The sequence below is a fragment of the Acomys minous genome (assembly GCF_964271855.1).
Source record: "Acomys minous genome assembly, chromosome: 4".
NCBI lineage: Eukaryota > Metazoa > Chordata > Mammalia > Rodentia > Muridae > Acomys > Acomys minous.
Window position 1 is genome coordinate 43,850,160 of NC_140486.1, and position 17,148 is coordinate 43,867,307.

At 41.5% G+C, this 17,148-nt stretch overlaps 1 protein-coding gene across 2 annotated transcripts in view; it reads right to left on the reverse strand.

Moving 5' to 3' along the window:
• RBM27 (RNA binding motif protein 27) overlaps positions 1–14,439 on the reverse strand; it is a 67,638-nt gene extending 53,199 nt beyond the window's left edge. For both annotated transcript variants that reach the window (XM_084778193.1, XM_084778192.1), the window contains exons 1-2: positions 14,192–14,439; positions 522–640 (exon numbers count right to left, since the gene is read on the reverse strand). In XM_084778193.1, coding sequence (XP_084634319.1) covers positions 522–640; positions 14,192–14,250 — 178 coding nt within the window. In that variant the 5' untranslated portion in view covers positions 14,251–14,439. The remainder of the gene's footprint in view (positions 1–521; positions 641–14,191) is intronic.
• Positions 14,440–17,148: the final 2,709 nt, after the last annotated feature.

Below are 17,148 nucleotides of genomic sequence, written 5' to 3' on the forward strand. Positions count from 1 at the left end.
ACAAGAATTAGAACCACTGTCTCAATATTGGGAAAACAAAAAGAAGGACAGGAAAAACCTGTCCTTCCTAAACACAAAACAAATATGTAAGTATTCGTGAATGGGCACACTGAAGTATTCAAAGGACCCTGCCTAATTTACTGTAAAGTCTGTGTCTGTCTCATTTCAGAAGCACATATAGTAAAACTGGAACGACACAAAAATTAGCATGCTACTACGAAAGGAAGGACTATTACACACAAACTCTGGAAGTGGGTTTCCCCCCTTAAGCTACACCTTCATGAATCTGGTTATGTTGCTGCTGTTTTAAGGCAGAGTTTTGCCCGGTAGCATAGGTGACTTGGAATTCCCTATATAGGCCCAGGTTAGCTTCAATTCCAAATTCTTCTGCCTCAGCCCCCCCCCCCAACCCCGCCAAGTTTTGGGATTCTAGGCATGTGCCACCATCCCTGGCTCTTTTCAGGAAGTTTAAATTAAAAATATTTATGTAAAATACTTGGCTGAAGGCCCATAACAATTACCTTTTTGTAAAAAGACATCAAGTTGGTCAGCACAAAAGGCTTTCAACTCCTTCTCAGGTTTGTCCTTCTTGACCAGTGCTACAACATAGTTGGCTAGGGCTGAAGGGTCAGCGTCACATCTAGTTAGACAAAGAGAAAATTAAAATCATGAAACATTATTTGTAAACAGTGATGTTAAAGAAATTACCTATACTTTAGGAAAATCAAAGGTCAAAGATCTAAATTGGCTGTAAACACAGACAGCTATTGTAGCAAATAGTATTATATATAGATAGATAAATCTATACCCCAAGTGAGAATTTCCTTTTCTGCTTGTTTTTTTTTTAATAATTAAGTTTTCCTCCTATTTGCAAGGTTATAGTAATAGCAAAAACACTGAATCACTACATTTATTTGCTTTCTCAGCAGCAACAAGGAAAAGGTCATCCCTCAATTGCTGCCACCAATAACAGGAACTATGTGCTTCATGTGACCACTGAGGAAAAGCAGCAAAGGGAACAGATTACTCCTCTTCTCAGAGTAGCTTTCCCTACAGCCACAGTGACCAGCATCCAAATTCAAAATCAGCTACTCAACCTACTAACCTTCTCGCCCTGCTCCTTAGTCATTACTGGCTAGTCTGCATCACAGCTGTAAGCAAAAGAACGCTAGAAACGAGTATACAAGTGCTTGAAAGGCGGCAGAAAGAACCATCATTTGCTTTGATACTCAAAAATCACCTCCAATGCCAGAGATCACATGAATCTGGCTTGCTGACTTCTGACAAATCAGAAGTAATGTTTGATCTATGTCATATCAAACTAAAAGTTTACATGTTATAAATATGTGTGTACATATGTATATGTTTTTAAAATATACTAGATTTCATAATACATGCATATTTAAGTAACACATATGCCATGTGCCTTCAAAGAGTTATTTGGGTTTTTTGTTTGTTTTATTTCTGAGACAGGGTCTTACTGGTCAGAATTTTATGTGTGGCCTCAATCTGTGATGCTCCCCTGCCTCTGCCTACTGGAATTGGAGGTGTGCTACCATGCCTGGTTCTTATCAGCGTAAAATGAACAATCAGGACGACAGTATATTAAATTATCATGCAAGCAAAGTGATCAAATCCTTATAAAATGCCATTCAATATAACCTTAATCTGTTTTTTTTTTTTTTGGTTTTTCGAGTCAAGGTTTCTCTGTGTAGCCTTGACTGTTCTGGACTCACTTTGTAGACCAGGCTGGCCTCGAACTCACAGCGATCCGCCTGCCTCTGCCTCCCGAGTGCTAGGATTAAAGGCGTGTGCCACCACGCCCGGTTAGTCTGTAATTTTTAAGCCTCCTTTTAACTTATGACCATCAATCACATGTTCTAACAAAAAACAAAAACAAACCAAACAAACAAACAAAAAAAAAACCTAGCACCTCTACTTCAGAAGTGGCAATTCGTACCTATTAATTTCCAGGATTCAGGAGACCAGGGCAGGAAGAACACACTGAGTTCAAGGACATATTGGACCAAGGAAACCCCATCTTAAAACAAATGAGCAACTAAACAAAAGCCTACTCATTCGTAAAGAGCAAAGCTTGTCTCCACTGTCCACTGCCAACCCCATCTTAAGGAAGGGTGGTCCCACACAGCTACACACCTAAGGGACTGGGACAAGAGCTTACGTGGTAACATGCTCGCAGCACTAGCACGAGGACCTGACTTTGGATCATTGGTGAAGCAGAGTCAGTTAGATCCCCAGAGCCTGATGGTCAACCAATATAGCGAGTGAGCAAGGTTCAGTGAGAGATGAGGTAGAAGGACCGAGGAAGAACTCCTGATATTGATCTCTGACTTCCACATACACATATGCACACAGAGAGATATCATGCACCTAGTTCTAGAGAAAGACAGAGACAGACTATGCACCTAATTCTAAAAAACAAAAATGTATTTTCCCTCAATTTTATAAAACACAGAGCTAATTACAAAATCAGAAGCAATGGTCACAGTATGCTAAGAATGAATATGCATATTATAAAAATATAGATTTTAGAAGAAACTCTATTTTTTAAAATTAGGAACTATTATTATGGGCTGGAGAGATGGCTCAGGCAGAGCCCTTACTGTTCTTATAAAGAATTAAAGTTCTGCTCCTAGAACCTCCCAGTACCCACATCAGGCAGTTCACAATCATCTGTAACTCCAGCACCAGGGGATCCAAGACTTTCTTCTGGCCTCTGTGAGCACTGCAAGTAAGTGCACAAGCCTATGCACAGACATACACAATATATACAATTGTTTACAAAATAAATCTTTAAAAATATATTGCCTTTTGGAGAAGTATGAATAGATCAATTAGCACAAGTCCAATTTTATATTTAAAATAAAGAATTTTATACACAGACACACACACCTGAATTTGCTAAACAAAGATCTCTTAAGGATTCTCCACACAAGCAACATGTGAGGAGCTATTAATCAATTTGGCTGTAGCAATAATTTGAAAATGAAAAAAGATATCAAAATGGCAGAGAGATGGCTCAGTGGTTAAGAACACTGGCTGCTCTTCTAGATGGTACAGGTTCAAAATTACCAGCCCACACATGACAGCTTACAATTGTGTGTAACTCCAGTTCCAGGGGACCTGACACCCTCACACATGTGAGCAAAACATCAATGCACATAAAACAAAAATAAGCCAGTTTAAAACACAACAATAACAAAACCCTAAACATGGATATATGTAGTTTAACCTTCAAAGAAATCTCACACAGGCCATGCTAGGCTATATCTGCTTTAAAAGAGATGTGTAAAGCCGGGTGTGGTAGTGCACACCTTTAATCCCAGCACTTGGGAGGCAGAGGCAGGCGGATCACTGTAAGTTCAAGGCTAACCTACCAAGCTAGTCCAGGACAACCAGGGCTATACAGAGAAACCCTACCTCAAAAAACCAAATAAATAAAAGAGACGTGTAGTCCACTGAGCTTCACCTGATAAAACAGGGCACTTGGTGTTCTCTACCTACTTTCATATGAAGGAAACATTCGTATTTCTTCAGCTCCTTAGAAAACCTGGATCTTGGACAAGGATACTCTTCTTGTTTAAACATTTACATGTGTGCATGGGGATCAGAGGGCAGCTTGTGGGAACTGGTTCTCTCCCTCCAACACATGGACTCTGGGGACTTAACTCAGGTCATGAGGCTTGGCGACAAGTACCTTTACCTGCTAAGCTACCTTACAAGCCACAGATAAGGATATTCTCTAACAGATTTTTTTAAAAAAACATAAAAATAAGGGACCAGAGAAATGGTTCAGTGGTTAAGAACATTTATTTCTTTTATAGAGAACCAGAATTTGATTCCCAGCACACATGAAGACTAATAGCCATCTGCAACTCTAGTTCCAGGGTCTTCAATTCCTGTTTCTGGTCTTTGCAGATACTAGGTATACAAGGTGTACATATATATGAACAGGCAAAGCATTCGTGCACATAAAATATTTAAATAAATAAGACAGAAAATGGCAATGTTTTTTTTTTCTGGTGTTATCAAAACCTTCAGCTTTTCATGACCTGACAAATATAATTCTGAGAAAGAATATAAAGTCAGGTGTAGTGGCTCACACCTTTAATCTAGAGGCAGATGGATATCTTTGAGTTCAAAGCCAACCTGGTAGATACAGTGAGTTCTAGGACAGCCAGGGCTGTATAGGGTGACCCTGTCTCAAAAAAACAGAGAACAAAACAAAAAAGAATATGATGTTTCTAGTCAGAAAAACAAAATATCTAGTTACTAGGTTTAATAAACCCAGGTGCCTTTTACATAATTTAGTATTCACACTAAAGGACACACAATGCAGAACTGGGGTGCTTCCCATGAAACACATTTTAGGGTGATTGAAACAAGTTACCAACATGTAGCTCATGCTGGTCTGAATCTCACAATGTAGCCCAGGCTGGCCTCGAACTTGGAGCTGTCCTCCAGCTTCTCTTTAGTGGTGGGCTTATAGGCATGCACAATCCCTCTCCCCCTTCCAAGCTTATGAAATACATGTTGATGTGATCGCATTTTAAAATTAGGATAAGAGTAGAAAAAGACTCTCAGAAAGGTTTAAGCATTTGTTTAATGTAAATAAATGGATAGCACTAACTGGTAGAACTCTACTACATGTTACATCCAAAGGAATAAGAGCATTTCAATCTATCATCTCCTAATACATGCTGAGAAAGTGGGCTATCAAGGAAACCATCGGTCTGAAATACTAAGTCACACTAAGTGAACAACGAAACAGACATTTGGGAGTTTTATGTTGAAACTATCAGACCTTTCTGAAGTCTTACTCATCCTTTCAACACACGACTCCTACTATAATCTTCAAAAACTTACAGTTATATTGCAGTAGCTATGGTACTGATACTTAAGCTAGTAATAACCCAAATAGGATTTCCAGAACTGTATTACAGAAACAACCTAAGACGCTTGATATACAAAACCACCTTTGTCCTCCCAAAATGACTTTTTCATTCTCATACCCAAAAGTAGTTGCAAGAACAGTATGTACACAAAGCCTTTATTAGCTACTTATATGGAACCAACGTTATCGATTTTCCTTGACTACTGATATTGCACATTTAGAAAGAAATTTTAAATTTTTGCATCCATAGCTACACTAAACATGTATATTTCCTGAAAAATGAGTGTTAAAAACATTATAAAAAGCTAATAATATGCATAAGATGTATATTGATTGGGAATGATGGCACACCTTCTAGTGCCCTGAAAGTGGAGGCAGAATCAGGAGTTCAAGATCAGAGTTTAACTTCAACTTCAGCTATAAGAAACATTGTTTCAAAAACAATACAAAACCAGGCGGTGGTAGCACATGCTTTTAATCCCAGCACCCCAGGAGGCAGAGGTAGGTGGATCTCTGTGAGTTCCAGGCCAGCCTGGTCTAAAGAGCAAGTCCAGGACAGCCAGGACTACAAGGCAAATCCTGTCTAGAAAAACAAAACACACACACAGACACACACATACAAAAAAACAGTATTCCAGGGGCAGAAAGGTAGAGAGGAAGAAAAGATGTGGAGAGTCAGAGGAAGAGGCTGAGGAGAGGTGGGGAGGCAGAGGAGATGGAGGGACACAGGAGAGGGGGAGAAGAGGGAGAGAAGCAGAGGATTGGGAAAGGTGGAGAGGCATACATAGGAGAGGACGAGAGGCCGAGGCAGCTGGATCTCTGAGTAAAGAGGCCAGCCTGGTCTACATCAGGAGTTCCCGGCCAGCCAGAGTGACCTTGACTAAATACAACAACAAAAGTCTAACACTAAAATTGCAAATCTGCAAGGAAACTAAGATTCCACACAAGAAAAGGGTTGGTGGGATGGCTCTGTGGGTAAAGACCCTTGCTACCGAGCTTGCTGAGCTGAGTTCAAGCCCCAGAAACCACAGGGTAGGAGAACTGTGGTTCCCAGAAGTTGTGCTCTGACCGCCACATGCACAATGGCACAGGCATGGCCATACAAACAATGCACACATAAAATGAATGCATGCACACATAAAACAAATAAAATTAATTTTTAAATGTTTTAAAAATTAGAGAGTCCACCTTTGAAGTAAAACTAAGTTGTAATTCCATGCATGTAAATGTATTTCACATTACATATACTTTTCTAACATATATCTGAAAGACAAACTGTTACATGCTTCAACCAGTAGTTACTGTTAATTGAAATAACAATCAAGAAAATTTCAAAACAGTGTATTACCAATAAGAAGACTCATTAAAATTCACATTCTATACAATGTAAGATGTTTTAATGATCTTTAAATCACTTTAAAAAAACAAAACCAGTTACAAGGCAGACCTGTTGGTACAGACCTGACTTCCCAGCTACTAGAAAGGCTGAGTGGGAGAGATATAATCTTAAGGCATTCCTGAGCTACAGGGCGAACTAATAGCCTAGGCAACTTAGCAAAACTCTATCTCAAAATATAACTAAAAGGCTGAGGAGATAGTTCAGTGGTTGGATGCTTGCCTAGTATATGTGATAACCTAGGTTCAATCCCCAGTACCATAAAAGAAAAAATACATAAAAAAGAGAAATAAAGTCATAATTTGTATTAGAAAAAACTAACAGAAACATTGACCTACAAATGTCTACAGAGCCCTCAAATAATGAATTTTTTCTCTTTTGATGAATTCTCCATTTCCAGATGCTACTATCTGAGAGCTAACACATTAGCTTCATATTTCAGACATATACTAATCCCCAGATGAAAAAGCTAAGGTCCTAAGCCAAGACACACTACTAAAAAGCCATTACAGTCATCTGGTTCAGGAAGAAGACAGGACTTACTTAGACCTCTTGATTTTAACTTCTTACTGTGATTTGTTTCAGAGATAAGGCCACTAATAAGTGTGCTAATGAATACAGAGGGAAGATTTCATAATACACAGTATCTTACTGTATATTAATACCAATGTTCATATTTACTAAAAACTACACAGAGGAAATAAAAGTAAACACTGAAAGTACTTTAAAAATCTATTTATTATAAAAAGACAACATTACTTCTTTTTGTTGTTGTTGTTTTTGTGTTTTCAAAACAGGGTTTCTCTGTGTAGCCTTGGCTGTCCTGGACTGACTTTGTAGACCAGGCTAGCCTTGAACTCACAGTGATCCGCCTGCCTCTGCCTCCTGAGTGCTGGGATTAAAGGCGTGTGCCACCACGCCCAGCGACATTACTTCTAACCAAATGATGATGATGATGACTGTTGGAAGTATTTGAAATATTAGACATGCATATGATGGCCATAAAAATAACCCACAAATATGAAAATGCTTTTCTGATGTAATGTGAAATAGAAATTAGCTAGAAAATTTCAGTGGGTACGTTCAGCTACCAAGTTCATACATAGAGGAGAAACTGAAAATAAACACCAATAATTTTATTTTCTATAGTGCAATAATAAAGGCATCACCTCTTAATAACCTCACATTGGAAATTAAGTTTTAACACATGCATTTTGGGTGACATCAATATCAAGACCACAGCACTTTCCCCTTACTCCCATCCTTTTTTCAGGTAGGGTTTCACTATGTAGTCATTGCCAGAATGTGGAAGTAGCTGGCCTCAAACTCCAAAGTAATAGGATTAAAGTAGTGCATATCTTACCCTGAGATGGGTCTCACTAGGTAGCTCTGGTTGAGCTGAAACTCACGATATAGACCGGGCTGGCCTAGAATTCACAGAGATCCCCCTGCCTCCACCTCTCAGATGTTGGAATAAATGGCATGCGCCACCACGCCTGGCTTCATCTTACTTTTAATTAGGGGGTTTTCATGAAAATATATATGGAAGAGATACATCCAGATAGATTTGGTTTTTGTTTTGCTTTTGATAATATGGATAATATACATATCCATCTGTCAGGTCCTAATGCCACTGATACCTGAACAGTGGATCCTAGAACAGTACTCACCCATTAAATATATGCACAAAGTTACATTAGCAAAACAAAAAGCACCTTTTTTTATGCTGGGACTCAAACCCAAGGCCCTCTGCATTACTAAGTTGGACCACTAGCCCAAACTTTTTTTTTTTTTTTAATTGTTACTGGTTTTGTTTGGTTTTTTTGAGACATGGTTTCTCTGTCTTGTCCTGGCTATCCAGGTACTTGATTTGTAGACCAGGCTGGCCTCAAACTCACAGGGATCCCCCTACCTCTGCCTCCCAAGTGCTGGGATTAAAAACATGTACCACCACACCCAGCTTCAAACTTATTTTTCTAATTGTCAATCAATCAAGATATATATATGGATGTTCATTCATTTAAACATTTATTGTTAATGAAGTACCAAGCCTCCTTATTTATTTTATTTTATTTGGAGACAAGGTTTCTGTGTACCCTGGCTCTCCCGGAACTTGCTCTGCTGACCAGACTAGCCTCTGCCTCCCAAGTGCTAGGACTAAAGCGTGAACTACCACCACCAGGCTTAGTACCAAGGCTCTTGCTTGATGACTTGGATCACTAGTCACATGACTAGAAGATGACTATGAAAATACTTCTGGCTTCTAGCCTGTATCTATTGGGCCAGGAGGACTAAAGTCAGACATACTTAGGAAGTAGACCAAGGACCAAAGAACAAGCATGCTCTTAACTTAGTACACCCAAAATGTGTCAACAAGTCTTATGACAAAATAAGCCTGCCCTATTAGCCAATGAATGCTGTCTTAAACAAGTCTCATGTCACTTTATAGGCACAATAATTTGTGAAGCCACTAGTATACTTTAGAAAATTATGAATTCTTCTCCATCCTAAAAATGTAGTTCCAAGTACTCATTACACCCTAGTAGTTTATTTACCAGGAGATCAGAACTAATGACCACTAGCTGATGTTTGCTTCTATTTGAGCAACTGTAGTGATAACTAGCCAGAGTTTAATGTCAAAAATTGTGCCTACTCCGGGATGTAAATCATACTTGCTACTAAGCCAATAAATATGAACCAATGAAATAATTCTACTCTGCCAGGTGACACACGTCTTTAATCCCAGCACTTAGAAGGCAGAAGCAGAAGAATCAGAGTGATTTAAGGCCAGCCTGGTCTACAGGGCAAGCTCCAGGACAGACAAGGCTACAGAGGAATACTATCTCAACCCCCTTACCCTACTCCCCCAAAAAGAAATTATCCTACTCGTGAAGCTTTTGTTGACCTTTCCATCATACTCCAAGATATCAACATATTTCTGATTTTAGTTTGAAAGACTCTGAAGTGGTCAGAACACACTGAAACTACACACAAAGTCCATGACTTTCACTTGCACCTCCTGTTCTTTTAGAATGGCAACAAGCTGCTAGAATTCAGAAACCACAAGTCCAGGATTTTCACTAGCGCTCCTGTTCTCATAGGATGGCAGTAAGCCACTCACTGTGTTATACACAAGACAAACACTTGTTAGATGGTAGTAGCACCCAACATTAACAAGCAAAATATCTACAAAGCTTAGTGTATTTCAAAAAACCATAAAATTTACAGTACAGAGTGCCTGAAGAACACAAAACACTTCTGACAGTCTGCACTATGACCACACTATATTTGTAAGGTGGGTACCAAAAAGCTAATATTTAAGAGAACAGATAATTTCTCCAAAATCAAAACGAATCAGACAGATACATAAGTAAAAACTAACTGCCCCAATTTGCACAATCTCCTATTATGACACAGGCAGAAAGAAGCAACTGTCCAAGAAGCTTATAAATCACACCAGTCTTTTAAAAACACAGACCAATGGCACACAACCTGTAATCAAAATACTTAAAATAAGGCAAGATTGTGAGTGAGTTCAAGGATACGCTAGGCAACAGTGATATCCAGGCCTAGCAGGTGTGGTGGTGCACACCTTTAATCCTAGCACTCAGGAGGCAGAGGCAAGTGGATCTCTGTGAGTTTGAGGCCAGCCTGGTCTACAAAAGCAAGTCCAAGATAGCCAAGGCCAAGGTTACACAGAGAGAAAAACCAAAAAGGAAAGAAAGAAAAGAAATCCAGGCCTACATAGACTTGTTTTAAAAAAAGATAAAAGATGCTGAATGCTTTTAATCCCAGCATTTAGGAGGCATGGCAGGAGGATCTCGGCAAATTCCAGGCCAGCCTGGTCTACAGAGTGAATCCCAAGACACTCACCTACACAAAGAAACTGTCTCAAAAAAAAAAAAAAAAAAAAAAAAAAAAAACTAAACTAAAAAAGAAGAAAAGAAAGAAAATATAAAGCCAAACAAGAAATATTTAAAATTTCCCATCACAGAGCTGGGGATATAGGTCGGTGGTAGAGTATTTGCCTTGAATACACTAGGCCTTGAGCTCAAATCTTAGCATTGTAAAAGAAAAAGAGGTTAAATCCCATTTATTTTTGTCGAAATGTTGGTCTGTTACTGTAATAAGAATGCTGTCTTGGCCCTAGAGAGATGGGTGAGCAGATAAAGACACCCACCAAAAGGCCTGATGCCCTGAGTTGTATCCCTGGAATACACATGGTGGGAGAGAACAGACTGCTACAAGTTGTCCTCTGACTTACACACACACACACACACACACACACACACACACACTCTCTCTCTCTCTCTCTCTCTCTCTCTCTCTCTCTCTCTGCAATAATGAACTTTTTAAATGAGTAGTGATTTCTGATATAATGATGCCACAACATCCCAATTTATGCATAATCCTTGCATGGTCTCTCTGACAACAATGTCTACAATTCTTTATAGGTAAAGAAAATGAGGACCCACATAAGATCTGTTATTCTAGTGTGTCTTTACCTTTTGACCTGGTTTCTTCTTCTTTTAGTGTACGCCATCAAAAATGGCCATAGTGGTCTTTCCCTAGCACGCTAAGGGAGGTAAAGGGTTATTCCTTCTAGGGCTAGAGATGCGGCTCAGCAGTTAAGAGCACTAGCTGCTCTTCTACAGGACCCTAGGTGGCTCACAACAATCCATAACTCCAATTCCAAAAACCCTCTTCTGGAATACCTCTTCTAGCCTTCATGGGCATGAGGTATGTACACAGTGCACAGCGCACGCAGGCAAAACACTCGTACAATAAAAACATCATTTTTAAAAAGTACAGGAGGAACAAACTCATGCGCTCAGCCATAGCTGGATTCTAACCTAGCTGCTGCAACGAACTACATTACCCCGCTGCCTGACAACTGCTCTGAAACGCTGTGTTGTAGTAACATGTCAATCTGCCATGAAAAATGGTCTTGAATCTAGAATATGAGAAAAGTAAATTTACAAACACAGCCCTCATTAGCATATCGTTTATTATGTTTTTAGGGGATCTAAACAAAAAGTAATCTGCTGTGACAGCACACCAAGAATGACAATCTATACGGCACTTGCACTATTTTTAAATAATATCTCTAAAATCAATACTATAAATTAAAAATAAAACTGTATTTCATAGATCTAGGGAAGACACATTGTTAAGTAGTGGTGTTAAATTTTTTCTTTTTTTATTTTTTTGGGTTTTTTTGAGACAGGGTTTCCCTGTGCGGTATTAGCTGTCCTAAAAGTCACTGGTAGGGCCAGGCTAACTTCAAACTCAGGAAATCCAACTGCTTCGGACTCCTGAGTGCTGGATTACAGGCATGCGCCACCACCATCCAGCTCAAAAAACTAGTTTTAACACCAAGTTAAGTAATCTTTTATTTGGTCGGATGGTTTTCTTCTTTTGAGACAAGGTCTTCATACATAGTCCTAGTTAGACTGGAATTCACTATGTAGCCCAGGCTGGCCTGGAAATCATGGCAATACTCCTGACTTAGTCTCTAGAGTTCCAAGCCTCCACTAGGTTTCAAGTGTGCAATACCATGCCTAGCTTTCAAGTATTCATTTTTTTGAAGATTTATTATTATATTTTTAATCATGTGTAGCTGCGTATGTCTATGTGGGGTATGTACATGTGAGTGCAGGTGTCTTCAGTTGCCAGAGATGTTGGATCCCCTGGATCCAGAGAACCAAACTCAAGTCCTTTGGAAGAGGAACAAATACTCTCAATCACTAAGCCATCTCTCAAGCTCTCAAGTATTCATTTTTTAATGCATTTTTCATTCAAGATTACAGACTAATTAAAAATTTCAGTCCAGAAAAAAAAAATCACCCTAATGAAACAAGCACTAGTAAGAGAGATAGCATTCCTACACTAAATTTTACCGTAAGGGTTTTTTTTTTTTTAAAGTACTAGCTAGTACTTTTATATCTAGTAAAATATTTTATTGTACTTCTAAAGGCGGGGACTAAATAAAAGGAGTTATAATGCTAAAAGTTGTTGCTGCCTAACCAAAACATAAAATATACATTTAATACTTTCAAAAGACTTTCTAGTAACCAACAGAATGAGAGCCTATCAGGGGGTTGAGAAGACAAAGGCGGCGGGCTGGGGATATAGCTCATAAAGCCCTGGGCTCAGTGTCCAACGCAAAAAGACAACAGGACAGTGATGTTCAAAGCAGACTCCCTTCGAACTGTTAATTCGAAAAACACAACTATTTTTTTTTTTGGTTTTTCAAGACAGGGTCTCTCTGTGTAACCTTGGCTGTCCTGGACTCGTTTTGTAGACCAGGCTGGCCTCGAACTCACAGGGATCCGCCTGCCTCTGCCTCCGAGTGCTGGGATTAAAGGCGTGCCCCACCACACCAGGCTACAACTAATATTTTAAAACATGAGACTTTTTTCCTTTTTTCAGTTCTTCACACGTATGGTGAATTTTTCTAGCTCTATCTGATTTCCAAACTGCACAATTCATTTCCATCTTTGTGCCCTAAAAACTTCCCTCCGTAGAAAAACAAAAACAAAACAAAACAAGAAGATGACAATATTCTTCTACCAAACTTCCAAGTATGTTCAAAAGTCCCTTTCATTCTAACTGGACTACCAGTCACCAAACCCTCCGAAGGCCTCGCTGCAGTTGTTCACTCATTTGTACCTCTGCTCCACTCACTCACCCCCAGAATGCAAATAGCACTTCAGACATCCAAATTCCCCCACCCAGCCTCCTTTCCCATCCTGTCTCCACAAGAGCAACATGTTGGACTACAGCTCGATGACCCTCCTCCTGAGGTACCTTCCCATCAACCCTCCCCCCCCAAAAAAAACAAACCTAAATAGCAAAACAAAAACAAAAAGCTAATTAACTCAATGTCTTGGGTGTGAGGAACTAATAGTTAAACAGGGAAGCAAGTATGACAATGTGTCGTCCCCACCCCCCACCCCAGCCTCAACTTTATCACACCTCCACACCTCTGCGACTATTTCTCACCTCCGCCCCCTGGGAAATACTAATTTTTTTTTCCTTAAAACTGGAGTAATCTGATTTCATGAATCAAAGCCTGCCTTTCTCCTCCTTGAACCCTCCTATAGATAGATAGATAGATAGATAGATAGACAGACAGACAGATAGAAAGAAAATATAGATATAGGTATAGATATAGATATATAGTGAGAGGGTAAATGCTGCAAGTATACCAGATCCAACCTCAATAACCATACTATATACACTAGTTGATCTTTCAACGCTCAGTTAAACATAAAATCTCCCTTTCCCCCAACGTCCTATATAGTACCTGAAAATCACCAAGTATACCATCCACTCCTCAAGTCCACCTTAAACCCCTTAATTTATGATTACCCTTCCATGCCCGCAGAGCCATTTCAGCACTCCTTCAAAGCCTCCTCTCCTCCCTTGGAACTCTCCCGTAATTACTACGAAGCTTCAGGACCCCCAACTCTCCCTCTCTGCTCCAGCACTCAGAGAAGGCCCTCGACACCGGGCTGGCTGCCGGGCGCTGTTTGCAAAGTCCTCCCGCCCGCCCGCCCGCCGCGCCGTCCCCAGGACCTCAGCCTTCACATTAAAAAAAAAAAAAAAAAATCCCTCGACAGTCGCGCCACCCGCCTCAGCTCCCGGGTCGCCGTCCTTCAGTCTCCCGCCGGCCTGCAGCCCGGGCCGGCTCCCGGTGTGTGTACTCGGGGAAGCCCCGCCGCCCGTGCCCGGCCCCTTCGCCCTCACCTCACACCACCGTAGACTAGTACGAGACCGGCGACCGGGACTCCCGCCTCCCCTCCCCTCCCCTCCCCCACGCCCCCGCGGGTCCCCAACGCCCATGCCGCCGGCCCGGCGCGGCCCGGCGCACTCACATCGGCTCCAGTAACTTGGCCAGCCAGGACTTGAGGGCATCCACATCCTCTATGAGCATGGTGCAGGGAAGGCGGGCTCGGCCGCCGCTTCTCAACTAAGGCCCGCCGCGGGTCTCCGCTCACAGCCGCCTCACGTTCCCTCACAGCTCCCGGTGCCCTGACCCACCAGGCATCTTAGAGACTTCACCTACTCCCTGGGCCGGGGCCTAACAGGAACTAACCCAAGAGCCCCACACAACCTAGCCTGGAGGCTCAGGTGGGCGGGAGATAAGGTGGAGTGACGGGCGCGCTGACCAATAGGCGAGAGAGGGCCGCGCGCGGCAGTCCAATTGTAAAGATCGCCCGCCCCGCCCGCCAGGCCGTACCCAGTGAGGGCGGAGGGACCTAGCAAGGTAGGTGGAGAGTTCAGTGAACTCCCGGTGCAAGATGGTATCTTGGAGAAGGTACCGTGCCTCTTAAAGGGTCCACAGTGCCTCTTTTGACCACGCCGCCACCCACGCCTGGAATACCGGCGTCTACTACAGGGAGCGCCTAGGGGAACCCAGAGAGCCCCTCTTCCTGGTTCCTTCCGCTCGTTTTTTTCCTGGAAACTCACTCCGGTGTCCCGAAATGACTCAGCTGTAGTAAATCTGCAACACAACGTGCAATGCGTTCACGTTGGACACATTGCGAAGATCTTGCCTTTCCCCCCCTTCTTTACACACTCGTTTTGATGATCGGCAGTCACGCTTCTGTTTTTTGCTACTAAGGTTCAATTACACAGAATGTTTCTCTGTCTCGGTTTTTGTTTGTTTGCTTGTTTTGTTTTCCTTGAGACAGGATTTCCCTGTATAGCCCTGCCTATCTTGGAACTCGTGACCCTCGGGCTCAGATACCCGCCTGCCTCTGCCTCCCGAGTGCTGGGATTAAATCTCTTAATTACATCTCTAAATTTCAGTATTTTAAAAAAAACGAAAGAAAGAAAAAGAAAAGATTAATAAATAAGTAAATTTCAGCATTTTTTTCGGGAGGCAAAGAAAAAATAGAATTTGCCAAAAATAGGCAACTGATTTTTTGGTTTGGGTTTTTGGTTTTTGGTTTTTGTGGGTTTTTTTTTTGTTTGTTTTTGTTTTGTTTTGTTTTGTTTTGTTTTTTTGAGGCAGGGTTTCTCTGTGTAGCCTTGGCTGTCCTAGACTCGAGATGTAGACCAGGCTAGCCTCGAACCCACAGTGATCCATCTGCCTCTGCCTCCCGAATGCTGGGATTAAAGGCGTGCGCCGCTACGCCCGGCTCTGAGGTTTGATTAGATGAGAAATTCCCGTTGGCGTTCTGAAATGTGTGGCTTGGTACTGGTATTAAAACAAATGCTTATTCAGACCAGAGGTGGTGGCTCACACCTGGTACTCGTGAGGCTGAGGCCAGGGGATCTCTGTGAGCTCGAGGTGAGTTCCGGAACAGCCTGGGGCTACACAGTGTTACCCTGTCTGGGGGGGGGGGGGGGTAGAGGGAAGGATTATTCAGTAACAAATGCAGAGGCCTCCTTATGTACTTAGGCACTAGGAGTCCAATGGAGGGGGAATCTAAATAACTGAACAGTTTATAATAGTTTGGAGCATACATCTCTCAGAGAAGAGGCAGATGAACACAAAATAAGCAGGCATACTAAATACACTGTGCATAGGGCAGGTACTGTCCAGCTTGCTCTCTATAAAGGGGCCAGGTGATGACAGACATTTCTGGGTGTGTGAACTTGGAGGTCATTGTGGCAACTATTCAACATGAAATGACTGGGCATGAACCTGGCCATAGATGACATGTAAACAAGTGACGAAACAAAAATGTCAGTCCCGCGTAAAGTTTTTGCATCACGAAACAGTATTCTTCTTGACTTTTGAGACAGGGTCTTGCTACATAGCCCAACATGGAACTGGCCTGGGACTCTGTTCTCCTGCCTCTGCCTCAAAAACAAAAAACAAACATCACCGTCCCTAGTGTTATTAGGTGTCAAGTCATTTTCAGACATAATCTGGTTTTGTTATCCCACATTCCTGGCTCTTCTCGCCCAATCCCCAGCCTCTCCTTTTACCCTTCTACCCTCAGTTAACCCTCATGGCTTTCACAAGTGTTGCGTTACCCTCACCTTTTTCTTATACAGCCTCTTTTCCCTCTCTCATGGACCCCCTTTCCCGTGTCCAAGACCTCACTCGCACCCAGACAGACCCATGTATATATTAAAAGCTAGGATTCTAATATGAGAAAGAACAAGCAATATTTATCTATCTTTCAGGGTCTTGGTTATCACACTTAATATAATACCATACAGACCCATCCATTTTCCTGCAAATTTCGTCATTTTATTTGTCTTTCCAGCTGACTTAAATCCCACTGTGAGTAGGTAGCACATTTTCATTACCCATTCGCTTGTTAATGGACATCTAGGCTGATTCCATTTCCTAAAATATTATTCGTTTCCTTCTTTCCAGCCACTTACAAATGTAAATGGCACTGTAATCTCATAGGTGCAGGAAGACAGGTGCCAGCAGAGGTTGGCTTGCTGGCCTCTGCTTGCATACCCTTTATATATAGGGGAAAAGAAAATAGAAGGTGTATTTACAAATGAGCAGGAAGGCCCAGAGAGATGAATTGGTTTATCCAGAATCACACTTCGATGGGTGGAACAGAATAGCTCCTGGGACTTCAGATGGCGAGCTTAGCCCTCCCCCACACCCCACTGGCTTCCTTTTCCTCTCCATTTTTATGTTTATCCATGTTTTTCTTGTACTTCAGTGTTAACCTAAAAAAAAAATCATACAAGTTTTAAAAAGGAAATCCTGATCAAGCCATTCACTCTTACAGTCTCACTTGATAGGTAGAGGAGGAAGAATTGAGAGTTCAAGGCCAGTATCAGCTCCACAGAGAATTGGTGGCCAGCACGAGCTACCTGAAATCTTGTCTCCAAAAATAAATAAATAAATAAA